The sequence below is a fragment of the Cydia strobilella genome, chromosome 27 (genome assembly GCF_947568885.1).
Source record: "Cydia strobilella chromosome 27, ilCydStro3.1, whole genome shotgun sequence".
NCBI lineage: Eukaryota > Metazoa > Arthropoda > Insecta > Lepidoptera > Tortricidae > Cydia > Cydia strobilella.
Window position 1 is genome coordinate 6865815 of NC_086067.1, and position 21249 is coordinate 6887063.

Here is a 21249-nt window from a genome sequence, read left to right on the forward strand (position 1 = left end):
GCGCGAGCGCGGCGTGTTGTACGGCTCCGGCAAACAGTAACCTGTCGCCTAGAGTAGAGGCTGATAACTGACCTCCTGCAGCTCCTGCAGGGGCAGCGACGGGTCCCGGAGGCTCTGCATGAATATCTCCACCACCTCGCGCGAGCGCGGCGTGTTGTACGGCTCCGGCAAACAGTAACCTGTCGCCTAGAGTAGAGGCTGATAACTGACCTCCTGCAGCTCCTGCAGGGGCAGCGACGGGTCCCGGAGGCTCTGCATGAATATCTCCACCACCTCGCGCGAGCGCGGCGTGTTGTACGGCTCCGGCAAACAGTAACCTGAGGAAACGCAAAAAATAATTAACCTCCCATAGAAAATGGACCAGCCAAAATGTGTCAAACGGCCAAATATATTTTTTTTGCTATTTCGAAGTTGGTGCCATTTTTTAGCCAGCCTGTATAGTAGACTATATTCTAAACTTTATATTTTTTGCATTAGAAAATGACTAGACGATCTTGATGTGTAAGAGATACTATGAAAAACACTTTTGAAAAATAAGTATTAGCAAATATGTAACAATTATACAGGATGGCTAAAAAATAAGTGCATTCCCGTTGCCAGGGAGGTTTTCGGATTATACTGAGCAAATTTTACTATGGGACTCTCGCGCACCGACGGTTCCGTCCTTTTTAGTATTTGTTGTTATAGCGGCAACAGAAATACATCATCTGTGAAAATTTCAACAGTTCATGAGATACAGCCTGGTGACAGACGGACAGACGGACAGAGGAGTCTTAGTAATAGGGTCCCGTTTTTCCCCCTTTAGGTTGGAACCCTATATGGAACCCTAATAAAAAAGACATGTCAAGATCAAGTAATATTTTCTAATGCTAAAACAAACTAGTTTTAATAGTCAACCATTGGGTCGAACTAAGTTGGCGCGGACTAAAAATGTAAAAAAAGAAAATAAATAAATAAAAATTAAATTCAAAGAGAATAAATAAAACATACCAGCAAGAATATTCTCCAGTATGGCCCTGTACTTGTTATGTTGCTGGCTGAGTTTCTCAGACAGATTAGGATTCTCTTCATGGGTGAACTGTCCCTTGTAGGGCGTTGCGGTGGTAACTAATGATGGGTCGTCCAGATCTGTAAAAATATTGTAGTTAAAGCCGGTAAACACAAGCTCGCTGACTCGTCGTCAGCCCATGAGGTCAGAGAAAATCGTGCTTTGGTGTTAGCCATTCCACCTCACAAAACGCGATCTTTCGTGGAAGTTTCAAGTGCCAAGCGACAAAATGCTGGAATAATATCCCACCACCAATACGAAGGATCAAATCTAAACCGTATTTTAGACAAAAACTCAAATTACATATATTTCATCATCTTCCTCGCGTTGTCCCGGCATTTTTGCCACGGCTCCATGGGAGCCTGGGGTCCGCTTGGCAACTAATCCCAAGAATTGGCGTAGGCACTGGTTTTTACGAAAGCGACTGCCATCTGACCGTCCAACCCAGGGGGGAAACTAGGCCTTGTCGGGATTAGTCCGGTTTCTTCACGATGTTTTCCTTCACCGAAAAGCGACTGGTAAATATCAAATGATATTTCGTACATAAGTTCCGAAAAACTCATTGGTACGACACGGGGTTTGAACCCGCGACCTCCGGATTGCAAGTCGCACGCTCTTACCGCTAGGCCATCAGCGCTCGCAAATTACATATATTTACACTGCAAAAACTATGGTCTTAAACTTGAAACTTTAATGATGATTTGAACTTTCTAAATATAATTTCCTCACACAATTATTAAAACCACTTAAATTAGATGCATGTTTGTTCGAATGTCGCGGGAACTCGGTGGATGCGAGCGGCACAGGATCGGTCGGAGTGGCGAGCCTTGAGGGAGGCCTATGTCCACCAGTGGACGTCTATCAGCTGACATGATGATGATGATGATGATGTTTGTTCTAACTATTTATGCATGTTTGTAATTTCTTTTAAATTAAAATTATGTTTTATAATCAGAGCTATGTAATAATGAGAAGAATAAAGTTTTTTTATCTATTTATCTATCTTCACTAACCAAGAGTTCCAGAGAGGCTGGTGGCCTAGTGGAAGCGCTGGTGGCCTAGCGGTAAGAGCGTGCGACTTGCAATCCGGAGGTCGCCGGTTCAAACCCCGGCTAGTACCAATGAGTTTTTCGGAACTTATGTACGAAATATCATTTGATATTTACTAGTCGCTTTTCGGTGAAGGAAAACATCGTTAGGAAACCGGACTAATCCCAACAAGGCCTAGTTTACCCTCTGGGTTGGAAGGTCAGATGGCAGTCGTTTTCGTAAAAAGTAGTGCCTTCGCCTGTTGGGGTTAGTTCCCAAGCAGACCCCAGGCTCCCATTAGCCGTGGCAAAAATGCCGGGACAACGCGAGGAAGATGACTAACCAAGAGTTCCTATGAGAGAGCCCATCTCCAGTACAGCTCCAGGCCTGAGATTCCACGTGACCTTGCCAGCCTCGGGAGCCGAAAGAGTCATCACCATTTTCATCACCTGTTGACAAAAAGTTTTTTTATTTTATTTGACATAAATTTTATGTTTACATAAGATGGTACAGTTTTATAACGTTATAACTTTTATAACATATGTTATTTTGTTTCGATACACAAGGCGGTCTTATCGCTAAAAAGCTATCTCTTGTTGATGGCCCTTTAATACTAAATGGTTTCATCTCGTTCACTTACCTCAATCTGCCTGTCCTTTATCCACATGTCAACCATCCCCAATAAGACACTTGATCAGTTCTCCTACAGAATGCGCTGAAAGCATCAGTCGTCATGTCGTCTCACTCTTACTTAGTTATTAAGACCTGTACTACACTATGGTTGCAATAAATAAATGACTTCAATCTCAGCATAAGTCTGTCCTTTATCCACATGTCAACCACCCCCAATAAGACACTTGATCAGTTCTCCTACAGAAAGCGCTAAAAGCATCAGTCGTCATGTCGTCTCACTCTTCCTTCAATCTCCGCATAAGTCTGTCCTTTATCCACATGTCAACCACCCCCAATAAGACACTTGATCAGTTCTCCTACAGAAAGCGCTGAAAGCATCAGTCGTCATGTCGTCTCACTCTTACTTAGTTATTAAGACCTGTACTACACTATGGTTGCAATAAATAAATGACTTCAATCTCAGCATAAGTCTGTCCTTTATCCACATGTCAACCACCCCCAATAAGACACTTGATCAGTTCTCCTACAGAAAGCGCTAAAAGCATCAGTCGTCATGTCGTCTCACTCTTCCTTCAATCTCCGCATAAGTCTGTCCTTTATCCACATGTCAACCACCCCCAATAAGACACTTGATCAGTTCTCCTACAGAAAGCGCTAAAAGCATCAGTCGTCATGTCGTCTCACTCTTACTTAGTTATTAAGACCTGTACTACACTATGGTTGCAATAAATAAATGACTAAATGACTTCAATCTCAGCATAAGTCTGTCCTTTATCCACATGTCAACCACCCCCAATAAGACACTCGATCAGTTCTCCTACAGAAAGCGCTAAAAGCATCAGTCGTCATGTCGTCTCACTCTTCCTTCAATCTCCGCATAAGTCTGTCCTTTATCCACATGTCAACCACCCCCAATAAGACACTTGATCAGTTCTCCTACAGAAAGCGCTAAAACCATCAGTCGTCATGTCGTCTCACTCTTACTTAGTTATTAAGACCTGTACTACACTATGGTTGCAATAAATAAATGACTAAATGAATTCAATCTCAGCATAAGTCTGTCCTTTATCCACATGTCCACCATCCTCAATAGGACACTTGATCAGTTTTCCTACAGAAAGCGCTATAAGCATCAGTCGTCATGTCGTCTCACTCTTACTTCAATCTCAGCATAAGTCTGTCCTTTATCCACATGTCCACCATCCTCAATAAGACAGTTGATCAGTTCTCCTACAGAAAGCGTTATAAGCATTCGCAGAAAGTGACCTCGGTTTCGACGGGTCCCTTTCTTTCTCAAAAACTACAGTCTGGTTGCCAATGACGATGCGGTATTTGTCATGTCGTCTCGCTCACTTACCTCAATCTCAGCATAAGGCTGTCCCTTATCCACATGCCCGCCATCCTCAATAAGACAGTTGATCAACTTTCCAGCAGAAAGGGACCTCAGTTTCGACGGGTCCTTTTCCTTCTCAAACACAACAGTCTGGTTGCCGATGACTATGCGGTATTTGTCCACTTCATCTTTGAGGTAGGTGGTGTAAGAAGCGCCGTCCACGGAGAGGAGGGTGCCTGCGAAATTGAGCCTTATTAGTAGGAGATATGGTATAATATATTTGACATACATATTCGTAAGCGAACTAACAAGATTCAATGAAACAAAACGCGCTTCAACACGCGCGATACCTATACATGCGCAGCCGCAGCGAGCAGCGAATTCGCGCCAATGTTCGGATAAAGTAGTCTTTTCATCTTTTATACTAGTTTTAGCATACTGAACATGTTCTATGCTAAATAGACTCTTGGTCTTTCCATTTTAACGCCCGTCTTCTTACAGTCTACTAGGTCTTTCCATCTCATATACTAGTTTCAGCATACTGGACATGTTCTATGCTAAATAGACTCTCGATCTTACCATTTTTACGGCGGTCTTCTCACAGTCTACTAGGTCTTTCCGTCTCATATACTAGTTTTAGCATACTAAACATGTTCTATGATAAATAGACTGTTAATCTTTACATTTTACCCCGGTCTTTTCACGGTCTATTGCGACTTTTTACCTCTGTTAGCATACAAAACATGTTTTAATCTAAATAGACCCTCGGTCTTTCCATTTGACCTTGGTCTTCTCCCGGTCTACTCACCGCCGTCGGTCAGCTTATGGAACTCCAACTCCTTGAAGCTCCCATTCATCGCTAAGAAGTAAGTAGTGGGTCCGGACTTGCAGGCCTGCACGCGGTACTTGCTGCCGTCATGGATGAGTTCCACCTCGACGCAGTTCGAGAGCTGGCTGGAGCCTTGGATTTGACCTCTATGTAGAATAAGAGATGATTAAGACTAATCGCAAAAATTCAAGAGCCCGCGACGGATAGACTTTCGTCTTAGTATAAGCTGAATTTTTAGGGTTCTGTACCCAAAGGGTAAAAACGGGACCCTATTAGGCTATTACTAAGACTCCGCTGTCTGTCCGTCTGTCACCAGGCTGTATCTCATGAACCGTGATAGGCGACAGTTGAAATTTTCACAGATGATGTATTTCTGTTGCCGTTATAACAACAAATACTAAAAACAGAATAATATAAATATTTAAATGGGGAATTGGGGATCCCATACAGCAAACGTGATTTTTTGCCGTTTTTTGCGTAATGGTACGGAAGCCTTCGTGCGCGAGTCCGACTCGCACTTGGCCGGTTTTTTTTATAAATGGCAGGCAAATAAAAAAATGGGAAAATATGCGAATGGTTAGAAAACGTAACAGGAAAATAAGCTACTGGAAAATAAAATTAATGGGAAAATATGCGGATGGTTAGAAATGCTTTCGGAAAATGAAGCTATTGAGAAAAAGGCTAGTCCTGCACTCTGGTGGCAGAACATTGCAATAATATTCCCTATTCTTAAAAATTAATTTTATTATAATACAATAATACAAATGAATTTATTTCATTACTTTTTTCAGCTGTTCTTAGTTAGCTGTTGTTAGGTGTTGTAGTTGTTATTATGCGATGTGGAGAAACATATGATTTTAAGAGATTTAAATGAGAGGTATAACAACTTGTTTGACTCACTTCTCAAGGCCACTCTTGAAGTCCTGGAAGTGCGTTGTGATGATGCTGTCAGCGATGAGAATAGATCCGCAGATTACACCGAGCATGATGTCCGGCTTCTCTGATTGTACCTGGTTAAAAAATATAATCACAACATATTATAAAATGTATTAAAATTAAAAAAAAAATAATAATAATAATTTATTGCAGACTAAAAGGTCCATACATGGTTAGCAAACATTTCAATCTTATTACTAGTGTTAGTAGCGCATAAAAACTAAAACTAAAAACTAAAAATAAAAACTAGACGGCGAGTGCATGCAGCCCCTGCCAACGGTTGAGCATGGGGCCATTTTGGCGCTCCATGAACACGCCCAGAATGCTGTTGGGGATGCCGCGCACGCGCACGCGCACGCGCAGGCATAGCATCAGTGAAGCGCACCTCTTGCGCATTATCGCCGCAACGCTGTCAACTTGTGCCTCCGCAAACATACCAGAGGCACTACAAAATCGCGGCAACCCCATCAACACCCGGAACGCGTTATTATATTGGACGCGTAGGCCGTTGTATGCCCTCTGCGTATAGTTGGTCCACAGGCTGCATGTGTAGAATGACTGACAGTACGCTTTGAAAAGTGTAGTCTTTACTTGTACAGTACATTTCGCGAACCTGCGGGCCAACATATTACATCGGACAGCCAACGACCTACGCTCTCGCTCAATATCCAAGTCGTCACTCTGGTCGTCAGTTACCCAGTGACCCAGGTACTTGAACTTAGTGACAAAGTTTAGAGGGACATCGTAGAGTGTCACTAGCGGTACAGTCGGGTAGCTTTTTCTACCAGCTTTAAAAATCATCACCTCGCTCTTTTTAACATTATACCTGAGTCCATGGGTCACAGCATAGGATTCACATATTTTAATCAGCCTCCTCATTGCGTCGATTGAAGGGCCGAGCAGCACCATGTCGTCAGCGTAACTGTAATTGTTGGCGGCGACTCCGTCAATGCGGCATCCGGCATAAAATGTATTAAATATACCAAAAAATTTATTTGTATTTATTATTTATTATGATTATGACCCATGTTCTTTGATTGATATGTATAAAAATTGTTAAATAACGCCATCTAGCCGAGAATAGGCCAAAGGTGTAGGCGCCATCTACGCGAGAATATTTTTTTCTTGATTTCCGAGCCACGGTTTTTCCTTAGACTGTATTGACTATATGAGACTAAAAAATAAGTGCATTCCCGTTGCCAGGAAGGTTTTGGGATTATACTGAGCAACTTTTACTATGGGACCAATCGCGAAATCACGAAAAAAATTTTTTACCCTCCCATAGAAAATGGACCAGCCAAAATGTATGAAACAGCCAAATTTTTTTTCGCGATTTCGTGGTTGGTCCCATAGTAAAAGTTGCTCAGTATAATCCCAAAACCTGTCTGGCAACGGGAATGAATTTATTTTTAGCCACCGTGTATAGGTCTTTGGTATGACCTTAAATCACTACGCAATGTATGGCTGGTGATTAAATTTTCAACCTGCATATTAGATTCAGTGGTAACACTTACCCTCTCAGCGATGAGAGCGTCCAACCAACTGGTATCGATGTCATTGTTCTGGAAGGCGGGTGTCTCTAGAAGCGTGATGAGGTACTCCACGGTGGTTCTGAAGTCACCCCGGATGCTCAGCTCTTTGAGAGCTATTACGAGATTCCTGTAAGGATAAACATGAATTTAAATTATTGGGTAGCTTAATTTTTTACCCAATCTGCTTTTTATCGATTCCCCATACAAGCTTCTAACCCCCTTTTCACCCCCTTAAAGGATGACTTCTGGGATAAAAACTACCCTATGTCCTTCCCCGGGTCTCAAACTATGTCTATAACAAATTTCAACTAAATCGGTTCAGCGGTTTAAGCGTGAAGAGGTAACCAGACAGACAAACTTTTAACATTAGAATGGACTAGTAAAAAAGTATAATTGCCTTCTTAACAACTGCTACACTCGTGTAGGCCTCCCGAGGCCGGTACGCTGAAGTATCCCACACGCTCTTTAACTACTACTTACTCCCTGGCCTGCTCGCGGGTCTCGCCCCACGTGAAACAGTGTCTGAACTGCGAGACAGCGAACTCATGTAGGCCTCCCGAGGCCGTTACGCTGAAGTATCCCACACGCTCTTTAACTACTGTGTGTGTATATGTACTCCCTCCCTGGCCTGTTCACGGGCCTCGCCCCACGAGAAACAGTGTCCGAATTGCGAGTCCGCAAACTCGTGTAGGCCTCCCGAGGCCGCTACGCTAAAATATCCCACACGCTCTTTAACTACTGTGTGTGTGTATATGTACTCACTCCCTGGCCTGTTCACGGGCCTCGCCCCACGAGAAACAGTGTCCGAATTGCGAGTACGCAAACTCGTGTAGGCCTCCCGAGGCCGCTACGCTAAAATATCCCACACGCTCTTTAACTACTGTGTGTGTGTATTATGTACTCACTCCCTGGCCTGCTCGCGGGTCTCGCCCCACGAGAAGCAGTGTCCGAACTGCGAGTCAGCGAACTCGTGTAGGCCCCCCGAGGCCGCTACGCTGAAGTAGCCCCACACGTTCTTCGATGAGCGGAAGTTGAGCTCTTGTACCGTGCCGGATGACGGTTTGAAACCTGTCAAAGAAATATTTAAGGTATGAGAAATATGATTAATTATATTTTCTTTTACCATATAATTAATTAAACAGCCCAAAGACTGGTACCATCACATAATTGTAATATAATATATACTGGCTTTTGCCCGCGACGTCGTCTGCGTGGACTTAGTAATTTGGGTAACTTTTTTATATCCAAACTGCATTTTATCGATTCCCCATACAAACTTCCACCCTCCTTTTCACCCCTTTAAAGGATGATTTCTGGGATAAAAACTACCCCGGGACTCAAACTATCTCTATACAAAATTTCAAATTAAATCGGTTCAGCGGTTTAAGCGTGAAGAGGTAACAGACAGACATACTCGCATTTATAATATGAGCTGACCTTCATCAGGGTTCTCGGAAGTGATGCGGGCGGCGATGACGTGGCCCCAGGGCGAGGGCCGCTGCTTGGGCTCGTCCAGCTCGATGGCCGACAGCCCCCAGGGGCCCTCGCCGTACAGCAGGCGGATGTCCTTTATGTGGTACAGTGGGAGACCCATGGCGATCTGTTAAAGAGACCATTATTAAGTGAGGTTAGTGGTTACATTCTCAGATTAATTGCATTTTCGAAAGTGACAAGTGTATTTCTTTCTTCCAAAGCCTTCTTCTGTTTTGTTTAATGCTCAAAAACTCTAAATCTATGAATGCATATATGGAACACATTAGGAGACTGTAGGAGACAGTATAGGAAACGTTGGGAGACACAGTAGGATACCGTTTAGGAGACAATGTAAGAGACAGTATAGGGTACAGTGTAGGAGACATTATAGGAGACGCAGTAGAGAACACACTAGTATACATGCAACTATGCAACGGGCAAGTTGAAGTCGGCGACCATCTCCGTGCACGGATGCTGCAGCCGAGGGTTCAGTTTAGCTCCAGGAAATAGTACAGGCTGGCGGCGGGCTCGTAGTTCCACGGCCACATACACACTAGTGTCTAGTAGTGACATGGGGTCACAGTAGGAGACACTACGAGACAGGAGACAGTGTAGGAGACATAGAGTCAGTGTAAAAGACATAGGCGTCAGTGTAGGAGACCTAGGAGGCAGTTTAAGAGACATAGGAGACAGTGTATGAGACGTAGGAGACAGTGTAGTAGACACAGGAGACACTGTAGGAGACACAGGAGAACGAGGAGACAAAGAGAGCATATTACCTGCAACTGTGCAGCGGGCAAGTTGACGTCGGCGACCATCTCCGTGCACGGGTGCTCCACCTGCAGCCGAGGGTTCAGCTCCAGGAAGTAGTATTGTCCGGTGGCGGGCTCGTACAGGTACTCCACGGTGCCCGCGGACACGTAGCCCACCATTTTGGCTAGACGGACTGCGGCCTGAAAAGAAAAGTAATTATGGAATAAAACTATGAAAACGGATTATATCGCGTATATTGAATTTATAGTCTATGATTGTTGATGTTTGTTTAGTTTATAGTCTATGATTGTTCATTATTTTTAGTATGTGGGTATTTTTGCACTTTGTAATTTTTCCTCAGTCACCTGTTGACCACGAACGCTGTAAAGGGTTCCAAACGTCGGGATATATTATAAATTCAATACACGCAATATAATCCGTTTTCATAGTTTTATTTCATGAGTAACTATCGCGGGAACCGAAGACAATATTATAAGTTAATTATATAAAAAAATGTGACGTTTTCAACCAAAAGGTACCACATTGTCGCTTGTTGATAAGGTTGATTTCTAATTGAAGCTATATGGAAATAGCGCCTTACTGACAAGCGACAATAAGTACCCTTTTGGTTGAAAATGGCACAAATATGATATAACCTTTTATTACCGACTGTATGAGTATTTACACTAAAATACCGGCACAACGCTAGCAATATGATGATGAAGGTACCTTTTCCATCTCAATAAAGACATCGGGTCTAGCGATGGCTGCGGGCGCTTCCTCGATGATCTTCTGATGCCGGCGCTGGATCGAGCAGTCACGTCCGAACAGGGAGATGGCGTTACCTGCCAAATTGACATTCATTATTTATGTTAATATTTATAGATAAAACAATAAAAATGTGCATACTACATTAAAAATAAAATACAGAATTTGAGAAAATCTTAAAAAATAATATAGTTACATGTAAAAAATCCGCAACGCAGGCTTCGTCAGTAGGCCGAGCACATGATTGACGCGACAGTATCTCGCCGCGAGATAGACTACCCGTCTTTTACCAACTGTATGAATTAAAGGGGGACGAGTAGTCTATGTCGCGGCGAGATACTCTCGCGCCAATCATGAGCTAGCCCGGCAGGTGGCTACAAATGCAAATCAGCAACATGCTTCTTCCAAAAATACCAATGATGATATCCGCAACAGGCCTCATTTTTTTTTTGTTTAAATAAAATAACCGTCACGAATCGTACCTGGTTCAAATGTCCCCATTACCAAAGAGGATATAAGATAGAGCGTATTTGTAACCCCAGTAAATTCACTGCCATCTATCGACATACTTTAAAACTAAAAATGAAGATTTATAAAAATACGTTAAAATGTATTTAAATATAGATAAATGATTTATTTTATTTGCATTTTTTATTTTTATATAATTTTGACCCATGTTCTTTCACTGATATGCGTTAAAAGTTATAAATCACAAACGAACCCGTCAACGCCCTCTATACGAGAGTAGGCCAAAGTGGCGCTTTCATATTTATTAGTGGCGCCATCTGATCGAGAATCAAATTTTCGTGATTTCGTTTTTTCCTTAGACTGTATCCATCTATTACGGAGTTATATCTATCTTTGACATTACGCTGGCAGCGTTACCGCGCTGAATGGCCAACGAGATCTATTGGCCATTCATTCATTCATGTTATAGAAATAGGAAATAGAAGTCGTTTAGTCACAGTACAGCGCCATCTAGAAGTATCGGTATACATAACACTAAACTCTCGCGTTTTGAACATATATTTAATTATACGAACTGGTCTACCGCGATTCAATTTCGTTGTTTTTACCTTAAATTCCGACGTTTGAGCTGAGTTGCACCAGCTGTGGTCACGTAAGAACTGACCTCCCAGCAAAAGGAACCGGAGCTCCGTAAAGGTGGGTTCCCACGGCTCGTGTTACGAGTATGACAGGTCAGGCACGCCTGTGGATGCCTGTGCGGCTATCCGTCGGGAGTGGGTGACGACAGGCGACCACAGGCCTCATTTTTTTATTTTATTTTTTCAATTTATTTATTATTAAAAAAAGAGACAGTAATTGTTACTACTTATCTGCCAAACTGCATAGCAGTTTGTTGGCAGAAAACTTATTCTACCCTTCACCACTGTAAATTAAGTTATTTTGGCGTTATACATTAGTTATACGTTTTACGGTAACACGTGCAAAGGTATAGTTGGTCAAACCAAACTGTCAGTAAATGAGAACTTCCCCTCTCTCCCTTCCTTTTCTTTTGGGTGCCAGTACTAGTGTAAGACAAAGAAATGAGACAGTCCTTTGACAAACCATATTAACCTAAGGTTGTGGGCAAAAAGCATAAAGCAATCGGTTGGCATTTTAATCATGTGACCGGTTCCAATCTCAGCAAAAATGTTTTTTTCAATCGTTTTTTATACACAACCTTACATACGTCTCGGCAGATCTTAATTGATCGAATGATCTGGATTGATTGGATGCGACCGTTCCCACGATCTGAGGCGCGGTCAGATCTGTGAAAAAATGGGCCGTGGGAACCCACCTTAACATCCCTGCTTTAAAGATTAAAAGTTTACATTTTGAAGTCTTACCATATTGATCAGCGATGAGTTGTACTTCCAAATGGCGAGCAGATTTGGCGAGCTTCATCACGAAGATAGGCGACCCGGGCACCTCGGCTTGCACCTTGGGATAAATAAATAAAATATTCCGTAAGGAATTCGTATAGGAACTACCTATATAGGAAGCGCAAGCGCGTACTTCTCGCCCTTTTAGCGTTTTCACATTGTCCTCGCCCAAAGGGCTGACACTCTTTGATAGAGAAAGATAGTCTTATTGCGATTCCTATAAGAGAAAAGAGAAAGTAGTGTCATGCTTTGTTCTTATCACCGGGTGGCATCATAGGTAGGAGGCGATGACGAAATACCGAAATTTATAAGAGTGAAAGAGAAAAAATCCTATGCTGCCTAAATTTTATATGAATACTCTTTCCCTTGCCCCCGGTCGCTCGGTGGCGCGTCTATAACCACTTGTATACTATGTCTTTGTCCTCGCCGATATCGGACGGCATAGACATAGACATTTATTCATAATATTTTTTAAATATTACATGTCAAGCATTATTCATTAAAATTTAATAAAATATGTGACGTTTTCGTTAATTTCAGGACATTGAAAATAAAAACGGGTTCTCGTACATTCTTTTTATTGTTAATTTTATTAAATGTGTATTTTTTTGTAAGCGTGTTTGAGAAATTAAATGCTATTTTAAATATATATTTTATGAACCTTTTTAGTAGTAAGATATATGTGAAAATTGTGCAGTTTTGACATATGTAATCATATGACTGTATGTGTTCTAAATAAATAAACGGAGGCCACAATTGTAGAAACCGACACTTAACTCAAACATTAATATATATTTTATGAACCTTTTTAGTAGTAAGATATATGTGAAAATTGTGCACTTTTGACATATGTATCATATGACTGTATGTGTTCTAAATAAATAAACGGAGGCCACAATTGTAGAAACCGACACTTAACTCAAACATTAATATATATTTTATGAACCTTTTTAGTAGTAAGATATATGTGAAAATTGTGCACTTTTGACATATGTCTGATATGACTGGATGTGTTCTAAATAAATAAACGGAGGCCACAATTAGAAACCGACACTTAACTCAAACATTAATATATATTTTATGAACCTTTTTAGTAGTAAGATATATGTGAAAATTGTGCACTTTTGACATATGTATCATATGACTGGATGTGTTCTAAATAAATAAACGGAGGCCACAATTAGAAACCGACACTTAACTCAAACATTAATATATATTTTATGAACCTTTTTAGTAGTAAGATATATGTGAAAATTGTGCACTTTTGACATATGTATCATATGACTGTATGTGTTCTAAATAAATAAACGTAGGCCACAATTAGAAACCGACCATTAACTCAAACATTAATATATATTTTATTAACCTTTTTAGTAGTAAGATATATGTGAAAATTGTGCACTTTTGACATATGTAATCATATGACTGTATGTATTCTAAATAAATAAACGGAGGCCACAATTAGAAACCGACACTTAACTCAAACAAAGACCGGTAGCGCGATGTAGGCGATCAGCGCCATCTACCGGCACCCTCTCGCAACTGACCTGTCGGAACATACTCGGGAAGTCATCAGCATTGTCCACCTTCCTGATCCCCTTGCCGCCGCCCCCCTCGGAGGCCTTGATCATGACGGGGAACCCGATCTTGGTGGCGGCGGCGAGCCCCTGCTCCGACGTGGTCACGCACCCGCGCGCGAACAGTTCCGATGAGATCTTGATCTTCTTGCTGTTGTATTCCGCTTTGAGACCTGTAACAATTATGTTTTCAGAATCAGAATCAGAATCGAATGTTTTATTCGTGATAAACTTAAAACTAAAATTACATACAGAGGTAAAACTAAAACCAAAGATAGATATAACTGCGTAATAGATGGATACAGTCTAAGGAAAAAACGTGCCTCGAAAATCAAGAAAATCTGATTCTCGTTCAGAGGGCGCCACTAGCTTTGGCTTACTGTCATATAGATGGCGTTGACGGTTTCGTTCGTTATTTAACAATTTTAACGCATATCAGTGAAAGAACATGGGTCAAAATCATAAAAATAATTAATGCAAATAAAATAAAAACATTTATCCATATTTAAATACATTTTATCGTATTTTTATAAATATTTATTTTTAGTTTTAAAGTGTATCGACAGATGGCAGTGAATTTACTGGGGTTACAAAATTTACTATGACAGTACCGCTCTAGTATAAGTTACTCTATGCTAAAACTATAGGAATTTATAAAGGTAAAGTTTACCACGAAAATGGTACCGCCTCAGCATAATGCTGACCCGAAAGTCAGCCCTGATCTTCCGGCGGGACCATTTTGGGTCACGATCGCAGCCGTACGGCACGGCCCAACCATAAGCTGAACGCAGCCTTTGCAGCAGCGACCGGCGCCATCTTGTCTACTGTCTATGGCAGTACTTGACAATGTCATTATTGACAACAACAAGTGTATAAGAAATGGCTATGCCGTTTTAGATGGGTTTGTTGTACAATAGGGAATATTAGGCGAAACTCTGCATAGGGGGCGGCGCCACTACCACAATCTGAGGGTCTATCGTGAAACAAGAAAATTTCTTTATAATATCTCTGTCACTTGCATATTAGAGCGATAAAGAGACAGATAGCGAATTTTCGGATTCGCGTTTTCCGATAGGTCCTCTGTAAGCAAACCGCCTTGTTGCATCAATGTCATATTTTATTATCTCTGAAAACTTGTCAAAAACCTGTCAAGGGTACAGTACGAGTATGTATAAGTTACTCTATGGTTCACTAAAAAGGCTAGTCCTGCACTCTGGTGGCAGAACATTGCAGTAATATCCCCTATTTCCATTCTGATATTACTATTCGCTTATGATAATAGTATTATAAGACTAACCGCTTCCGCTCCAAGGTAGCGTCGGTATATCCGCCGTCTGGGCCACTATAGATGACGCGATCTTGTCTCCCAGCGCCCACATGGCCTTTTCGGGGGGTCCAATAAATACGACGCCGGCGCGGTGCAGCATTTCGGGCAGTTTTGGATTTTCTGAGGCGTGACCCCAGCCTGCCCACACAGCCTGGAAAATAAAAATAAAATTAGTATAATTCAGTGTTTTAAACCCCCTACCACAGAATAAATAATAGTACTAGGTACAGTAATAAGTAAATAAAATATAGATACATATACAAATATAATTGTAAAATGTAAAAACTACGAGTCAGGAATAAAGGCTATTTCAAATTCAAACTAGGTACAGAAGGTACCTGACAAAACGTGTACTACTACGCGCAAGGTGGCGCAAACACGAGCACCGTTCCGTAGCGGTGTGCGGCAACCACTATGGCTAGACACCAAAATTGGTGTGGGCCGCGTGTACTTGTTGCGACGAGACAAAATCGCGGAGTGAGTCACACATGCCCCGACGCAAAAAGTGGGGTGTTACCTATATGTTGACGCCAATGTCTGTGGAATCGTAGCTCTCAAACGGATAGACCGATTTCGATGCGGTTTTTATAACGTGAAAGCGAGTTTACTTGCGTTGATTCTTTGCTGGCCCAATATTACAGGGTTCTATGTTTCACTTTTATCGAACTGAAATTTTGTATTGGTGTGGGGTCAATTGTAACAGGGGGGAGTCAGGGGCTAATAGTAACAGTACCTGCACTTGAGTCCTGATAGCTATATCGACGATCAGCTCGACGTTAGCGTAGTTATTGTTGTTGCCGCCGGGCACGGACACGTAGTGGTCCGCCATTTTGTATTGGTGTGGGGTCATTTGTAACAGGGAGAGTCAGGGGCTAATAGTAACAGTACCTGCACTTGAGTCCTGATAGCTATATCGACGATCAGCTCGACGTTAGCGTAGTTGTTGTTGTTGCTGCCGCCGGGCACGGGCACGTAGTGGTCCGCCATTTTGTGTTGGTGTGGGGTCAATTGTAACAGGGAGAGTCAGGGGCTAATAGTAACAGTACCTGCACTTGAGTCCTGATAGCTATATCGACGATCAGCTCGACGTTAGCGTAGTTATTGTTGTTGCTGCCGCCGGGCACGGGCACGTAGTGGTCCGCCATTTTGATATATTCCGCGTTCGCTTTCAAGTCTTCTGGGGTCACCTGTCAAATAAAACTTATAAATACAAATCAAATTTCAAAATAATCTTCTTCTTCCTCGCGTTATCCCGGCATTTTTGCCACGCCTCATGGGAGCCTGGGGTCCGCTTTGACAACTAATCCCAAGAACTGATGTAGGAACTAGTTTTTAGTGTTTTTACGAAAACCACTGCCATCTGACCTTACAACCCAGAGGGGAAACTAGGCCTTATTGGGATTAGTCCGGTTTCCTCACGAGGTTCTTATTCACTGAAAAGCAACTGGTAAATATAAAATGTTATTTTGTACATAAGTTCCGTAACGTTTACTTTATTTTTATTTTTTATTTATACACGGTTGCTAAAAAATAAGTGCATTCCCGTTGCCAGGGAGGTCTTGGGATTATACTGAGGAACTTTTACTATGAACCCCGAAAATTCGAAATCGCGAAAAAAAATTTGGCTGTTTCATACATTTTGGCTGGTCCATTTTCTATGGGAGGGTTAATTTTTTTTTGCGATTTTGATGTTAGTCCATAGTAAAAGTTGCTCAGTATAATTCCAAAACGTATTAAACGTATTAAACGTATATTCGTAAACGTAAAAACGGGACCCTATTACTAAGACTTCACTGTCTGTCTGTCATTCCGTCTGTCACCAGGCTGTATCTCATGAACCGTGAGGGCTAGACAGTTTAAATTTTCACAGATGATGTATTTCTGTTGCCGCTATAACAACGAATACTAAAAACAGAATAAAATAAATATTTAAGTGGGGTTCCCATACAACAAACGTGATTTTTTTGCCGTTTTTGCGTAATGATACGGATACCTTCGTGCGCGAGTCCGACTCGTACTTGGCCGGTTTTTTTTTAATTTGAACAGTAACTCACCATAACGACGAACCGCACGGCCCGTTCGTTCTTGAACATCTCGTAAGACCATCTTCGGATCGAGCGCATGCATTTTACTGCTCCGATGCCGTTGTTCGCTATTAGAACCTGCAAGTAAAAATAAACAATCAGTAAACATGAAATAAGAAAATCATCATCATCGTCATCATCATGTCAGCCGACAGACGTCCACTGCTGGACATAGGCCTCCCCCAAGGCTCGCTACTCCGATCGATCCTGTGCCGCTCACATCCACCGAATTCCCGCGACCTTCACCAGGTCGTCGTTCCATCTTGTTGGAGGCCTACCGGCAGCTCGTCTTCCGGTACGCGGACGCCACTCCAGAACCTTCCGGCCCCACCGGCCATCAGTTCTGCGAGCAATGTGCCCCGCCCACTGCCACAAGATTCGCAATTCTGCGAGATATGTCGGTGACCCTAGTTCTACTGCGGATATCATCATTTCTGATTCTATCACGCAGAAAAACCCCTAGCATAGCTCTCTCCATTGCCCGTTGCGTGACCTGAGCCTTGGCCTTGAGCTTGAAATAAATAAATAACAAATATTAATATCAATAATGTCTCTGTCAGCACAACGAACATGTAAAGAACATTAAATTTCAATAATATTCTAAACGCTCAAGCTTGTATAGTCGAAGGCAAAAATATCGATCCAGACAAATGGCTCAAAATACGTGAACACGACTTTATTGTCTAAGGTGTAAGTATGTATATATATATATATATATATATATATATATATTCCCAAACACATTCCCAAAGTTTAAAAAATATGTGTCGTATTCAAGCAAAAGGTACCACTTTGTCGCTTGCCACAAGGACGCTCTGACAGGTTATTCGTATCTAGCAAATTTCGTCCTTATGGTGAGCGACAATGTGGTATCTTTACTTGAAAACGTCACATATTTTTGAAACTTTGGGAATGTATATATATATTTATGTACTTGACTGTACAGCAGGTACAGGTAAGGTGAGCGTACACATGTTTTTGAGACTTTGGTACTACTGAGCTCAAGATGGCCCCAGATGGTCAAAGGTCGTATCGGTCCGGAAATACCGTGGGCGATAATTAATTCCACAGTTTTAATTAATAAACTCCTTGTAACCTTAAAAAAAAGTTAAAAAAACAATGACTGTCACTATTTGCATTGCATTGGTGAGAAAATAATTATAAGGAAATACATTTGAATGTCACGATCACAATAAAGCCATTTAATTGATCATTTGCGCAATCTTAGGTCAAGATGCAAGGTTTCTGCGCACTTGCCTATCTGCGATAAGAAAGATTATAGAATTCATAAATATCCCATTTATATTATGAATGTGAAAATCTGTATGTGTGTTCCTCTATCACACAATGGTAGGTTTAATTTATAATTTTAACTTTATTGACAATTTAATTATAATTGATTTAAGCTAGTTATAAATTTAGTTTAATATCTATTATGTAAAATTGGCCTATTATGGTCTATTATGTTACGGGAGTTGGAAGGGGCAGACCTCGGCGGACTTTCTCTGATCAGATCGGGGAAATCCTGAGGAAAGGCCAGGTCAAGAGCACCCTAAACCGGCGAGCGTGTATGAGGAATGTTATGAAAGTGAAGGAAGCGAAAGAGGTATGTCAGGATCGTAGCAAGTGGAAATCCGTGACCTCTGCCTACCCCTCCGGGAAATAGGCGTGATTATATGTATGTATGTATGTAAAAAAAAAAAAAAAAATATATATATATATATATATATATATATATTTCTAGATTTGGTTAAAAATTATATTAGTTTGAAAGACTTTTTAGACATAATCTTTAAAAGGCAAAAGATAACCTTTTAGGATTATTTATGCAGATTATTTTAAGCTGATTAAGAGACATTTTGGCTAGAATTGTTTTTAGGGTCCGTACCCAAAGGGTAAAAACGGGACCCTATTACTAAGACTCCGCTGTCCGTCTGTCCGTATGTCCGTCTGTCTGTCACCAGGCTGTATCTCATGAACGTTGATAGCTAGACAGTTGAAATTTTCACAGATGATGTATTTCTGTTGCCGCTATAACAACAAATACTAAAAAGTACGGAACCCTCGGTGGGCGAGTCCGACTCGCACTTGGCCGGTTTTCTTATCTGGTCAAACAAAGAAGTGATTCTTAAAGAAACTGGAAATATTATTTTTATATATTAATACTACCGCATACCTTATTAATAGCCTTCGTGCCCTGGAACCGCTTGACCTCTTCAGGAGTGGTGACGGTGAAGTCTTTCTCCTGGAACCTTTGGCTGTGGATCACCGTGCCCCGGGACAGACGGTGTGGGTAGAGCATATTTATTTACTAAACACATACCTTATTAATAGCCTTCGTGCCCTGGAACCGCTTGACAAACTCTTCAGGAGTGGCAACAGTGAAGTCTTTCTCCTGGAACCTTTGGCTGTGGATCACCGTGCCCCGGGACAGACGGTGTGGGAAGAGCATATTTGTTTACTAAACACATACCTTATTAATAGCCTTCGTGCCCTGGAACCGCTTCACAAACTCTTCAGGAGTGGCAACGGTGAAGTCTTTCTCCTGGAACCTTTGGCTGTGGATCACCGTGCCCCGGGACAGACGGTGTGGGAAGAGCATATTTATTTACTAAACACACCTTATTAATAGCCTTCGTGCCCTGAAACCGCTTGACAAACTCTTCAGGAGTGGCAACGGTGAAGTCTTTCTCCTGGAACCTTTGGCTGTGGATCACCGTGCCCCGGGACAGACGGTGTGGGAAGAGCATATTTATTTACTAAACACATACCTTATTAATAGCCTTCGTGCCCTGGAACCGCTTCACAAACTCTTCAGGAGTGGCAACGGTGAAGTCTTTCTCCTGGAACCTTTGGCTGTGGATCACCGTGCCCCGGGACAGACGGTGTGGGAAGAGCATATTTATTTACTAAACACACCTTATTAATAGCCTTCGTGCCCTGAAACCGCTTGACAAACTCTTCAGGAGTGGCAACGGTGAAGTCTTTCTCCTGGAACCTTTGGCTGTGGATCACCGTGCCCTGGGACATAGACGGCCTGTGGGTAAAACAAATTTTTGTTAGAATGGACTTAAAAACGCATAGATCATACACAGTGTTTCATGACCCACTGAAAACCTAAAAATGGTTTGTTCATAATCGATAGGAGAATCGATCGCGCTATGTTTTAATGGGGGTAATTTTTTCATTCTTTTTTATTATTTTTACATGCCCATTCTGCAGGTTTGTAATGCAACAATATCAATAACTAGCATTTGACACGTTATTTGTCAATGAGCAACACCCTTAACTGGCCATTGGTAAACCTTATCTCGTTGCAGTAAGGTATGCAAATGGTCTGTAAACAGTGTTTTCGATGGTAACTAGCAATTGTTTGATGTCACTATAACAACGAAAAATCTTGTGTAGAATTATCAGTCGAATAGAATTGTTAAGAAAACTAAACAACTAATAATTTTTTTAATATTTATTGGAATAAAGAATGAGAACTCAAGTAAGTAAGTAAGTAAATATTCTTTATTGCACCAAAATTATACATCAAGATGAGTTCAAAATAAATAAAAAGTGTTGGAGTGTCTCAGGTTTTCAGTGGCTCAAGTAACACCGTGTATATGTTAACAATACACACATTCAAACAATAAATAATTTGTATTTGTGTTTGTTATAAATTTTCTCTATGTTACCATAGTTACATTGTTAATCATATGTTACATAAAATGTGATTAACAAAAAAATTAATAATGTTCTGTGGAGCAAGAGCTGGATGTACTGGGGATGGGGTGGGAGGAGGAGTCAGTGGAAGAATATATGATTCAAACCCTACACCCCAGCAGAGTCTAACAAGATGAGTAGAAGAAAAATTTAATGGAAAAATATAAGTTGGTAACAACTTCTCATCCGGATTATGAAATGAAATATTATGCCGAACAAGCCCTGTTTCTACTTGTTATCAATATCAGTATGTTATAATTAACGGAACTATAGGTCTTATTGTATATCTGCAAGTTTAAACTTATCTGTATGTGACTGTTTGTTTCCTAA

At 41.4% G+C, this 21249-nt stretch overlaps 1 protein-coding gene across 1 annotated transcript in view; it reads right to left on the reverse strand.

Moving 5' to 3' along the window:
* LOC134753616 (acetyl-CoA carboxylase) overlaps positions 1-21249 on the reverse strand; it is a 170786-nt gene that overhangs the window by 105057 nt on the left and 44480 nt on the right. The window contains exons 4-20 of the mRNA XM_063689553.1: positions 20128-20245; positions 17179-17286; positions 16171-16311; positions 15095-15275; positions 13768-13970; positions 12185-12278; positions 10296-10411; positions 9593-9766; positions 8778-8940; positions 8246-8408; positions 7323-7467; positions 5773-5882; positions 4852-5018; positions 4068-4279; positions 2421-2526; positions 991-1128; positions 211-317 (exon numbers count right to left, since the gene is read on the reverse strand). Of these exons, the coding sequence (XP_063545623.1) occupies positions 211-317; positions 991-1128; positions 2421-2526; positions 4068-4279; positions 4852-5018; positions 5773-5882; positions 7323-7467; positions 8246-8408; positions 8778-8940; positions 9593-9766; positions 10296-10411; positions 12185-12278; positions 13768-13970; positions 15095-15275; positions 16171-16311; positions 17179-17286; positions 20128-20245 (2446 nt within the window). The remainder of the gene's footprint in view (positions 1-210; positions 318-990; positions 1129-2420; positions 2527-4067; positions 4280-4851; positions 5019-5772; positions 5883-7322; positions 7468-8245; positions 8409-8777; positions 8941-9592; positions 9767-10295; positions 10412-12184; positions 12279-13767; positions 13971-15094; positions 15276-16170; positions 16312-17178; positions 17287-20127; positions 20246-21249) is intronic.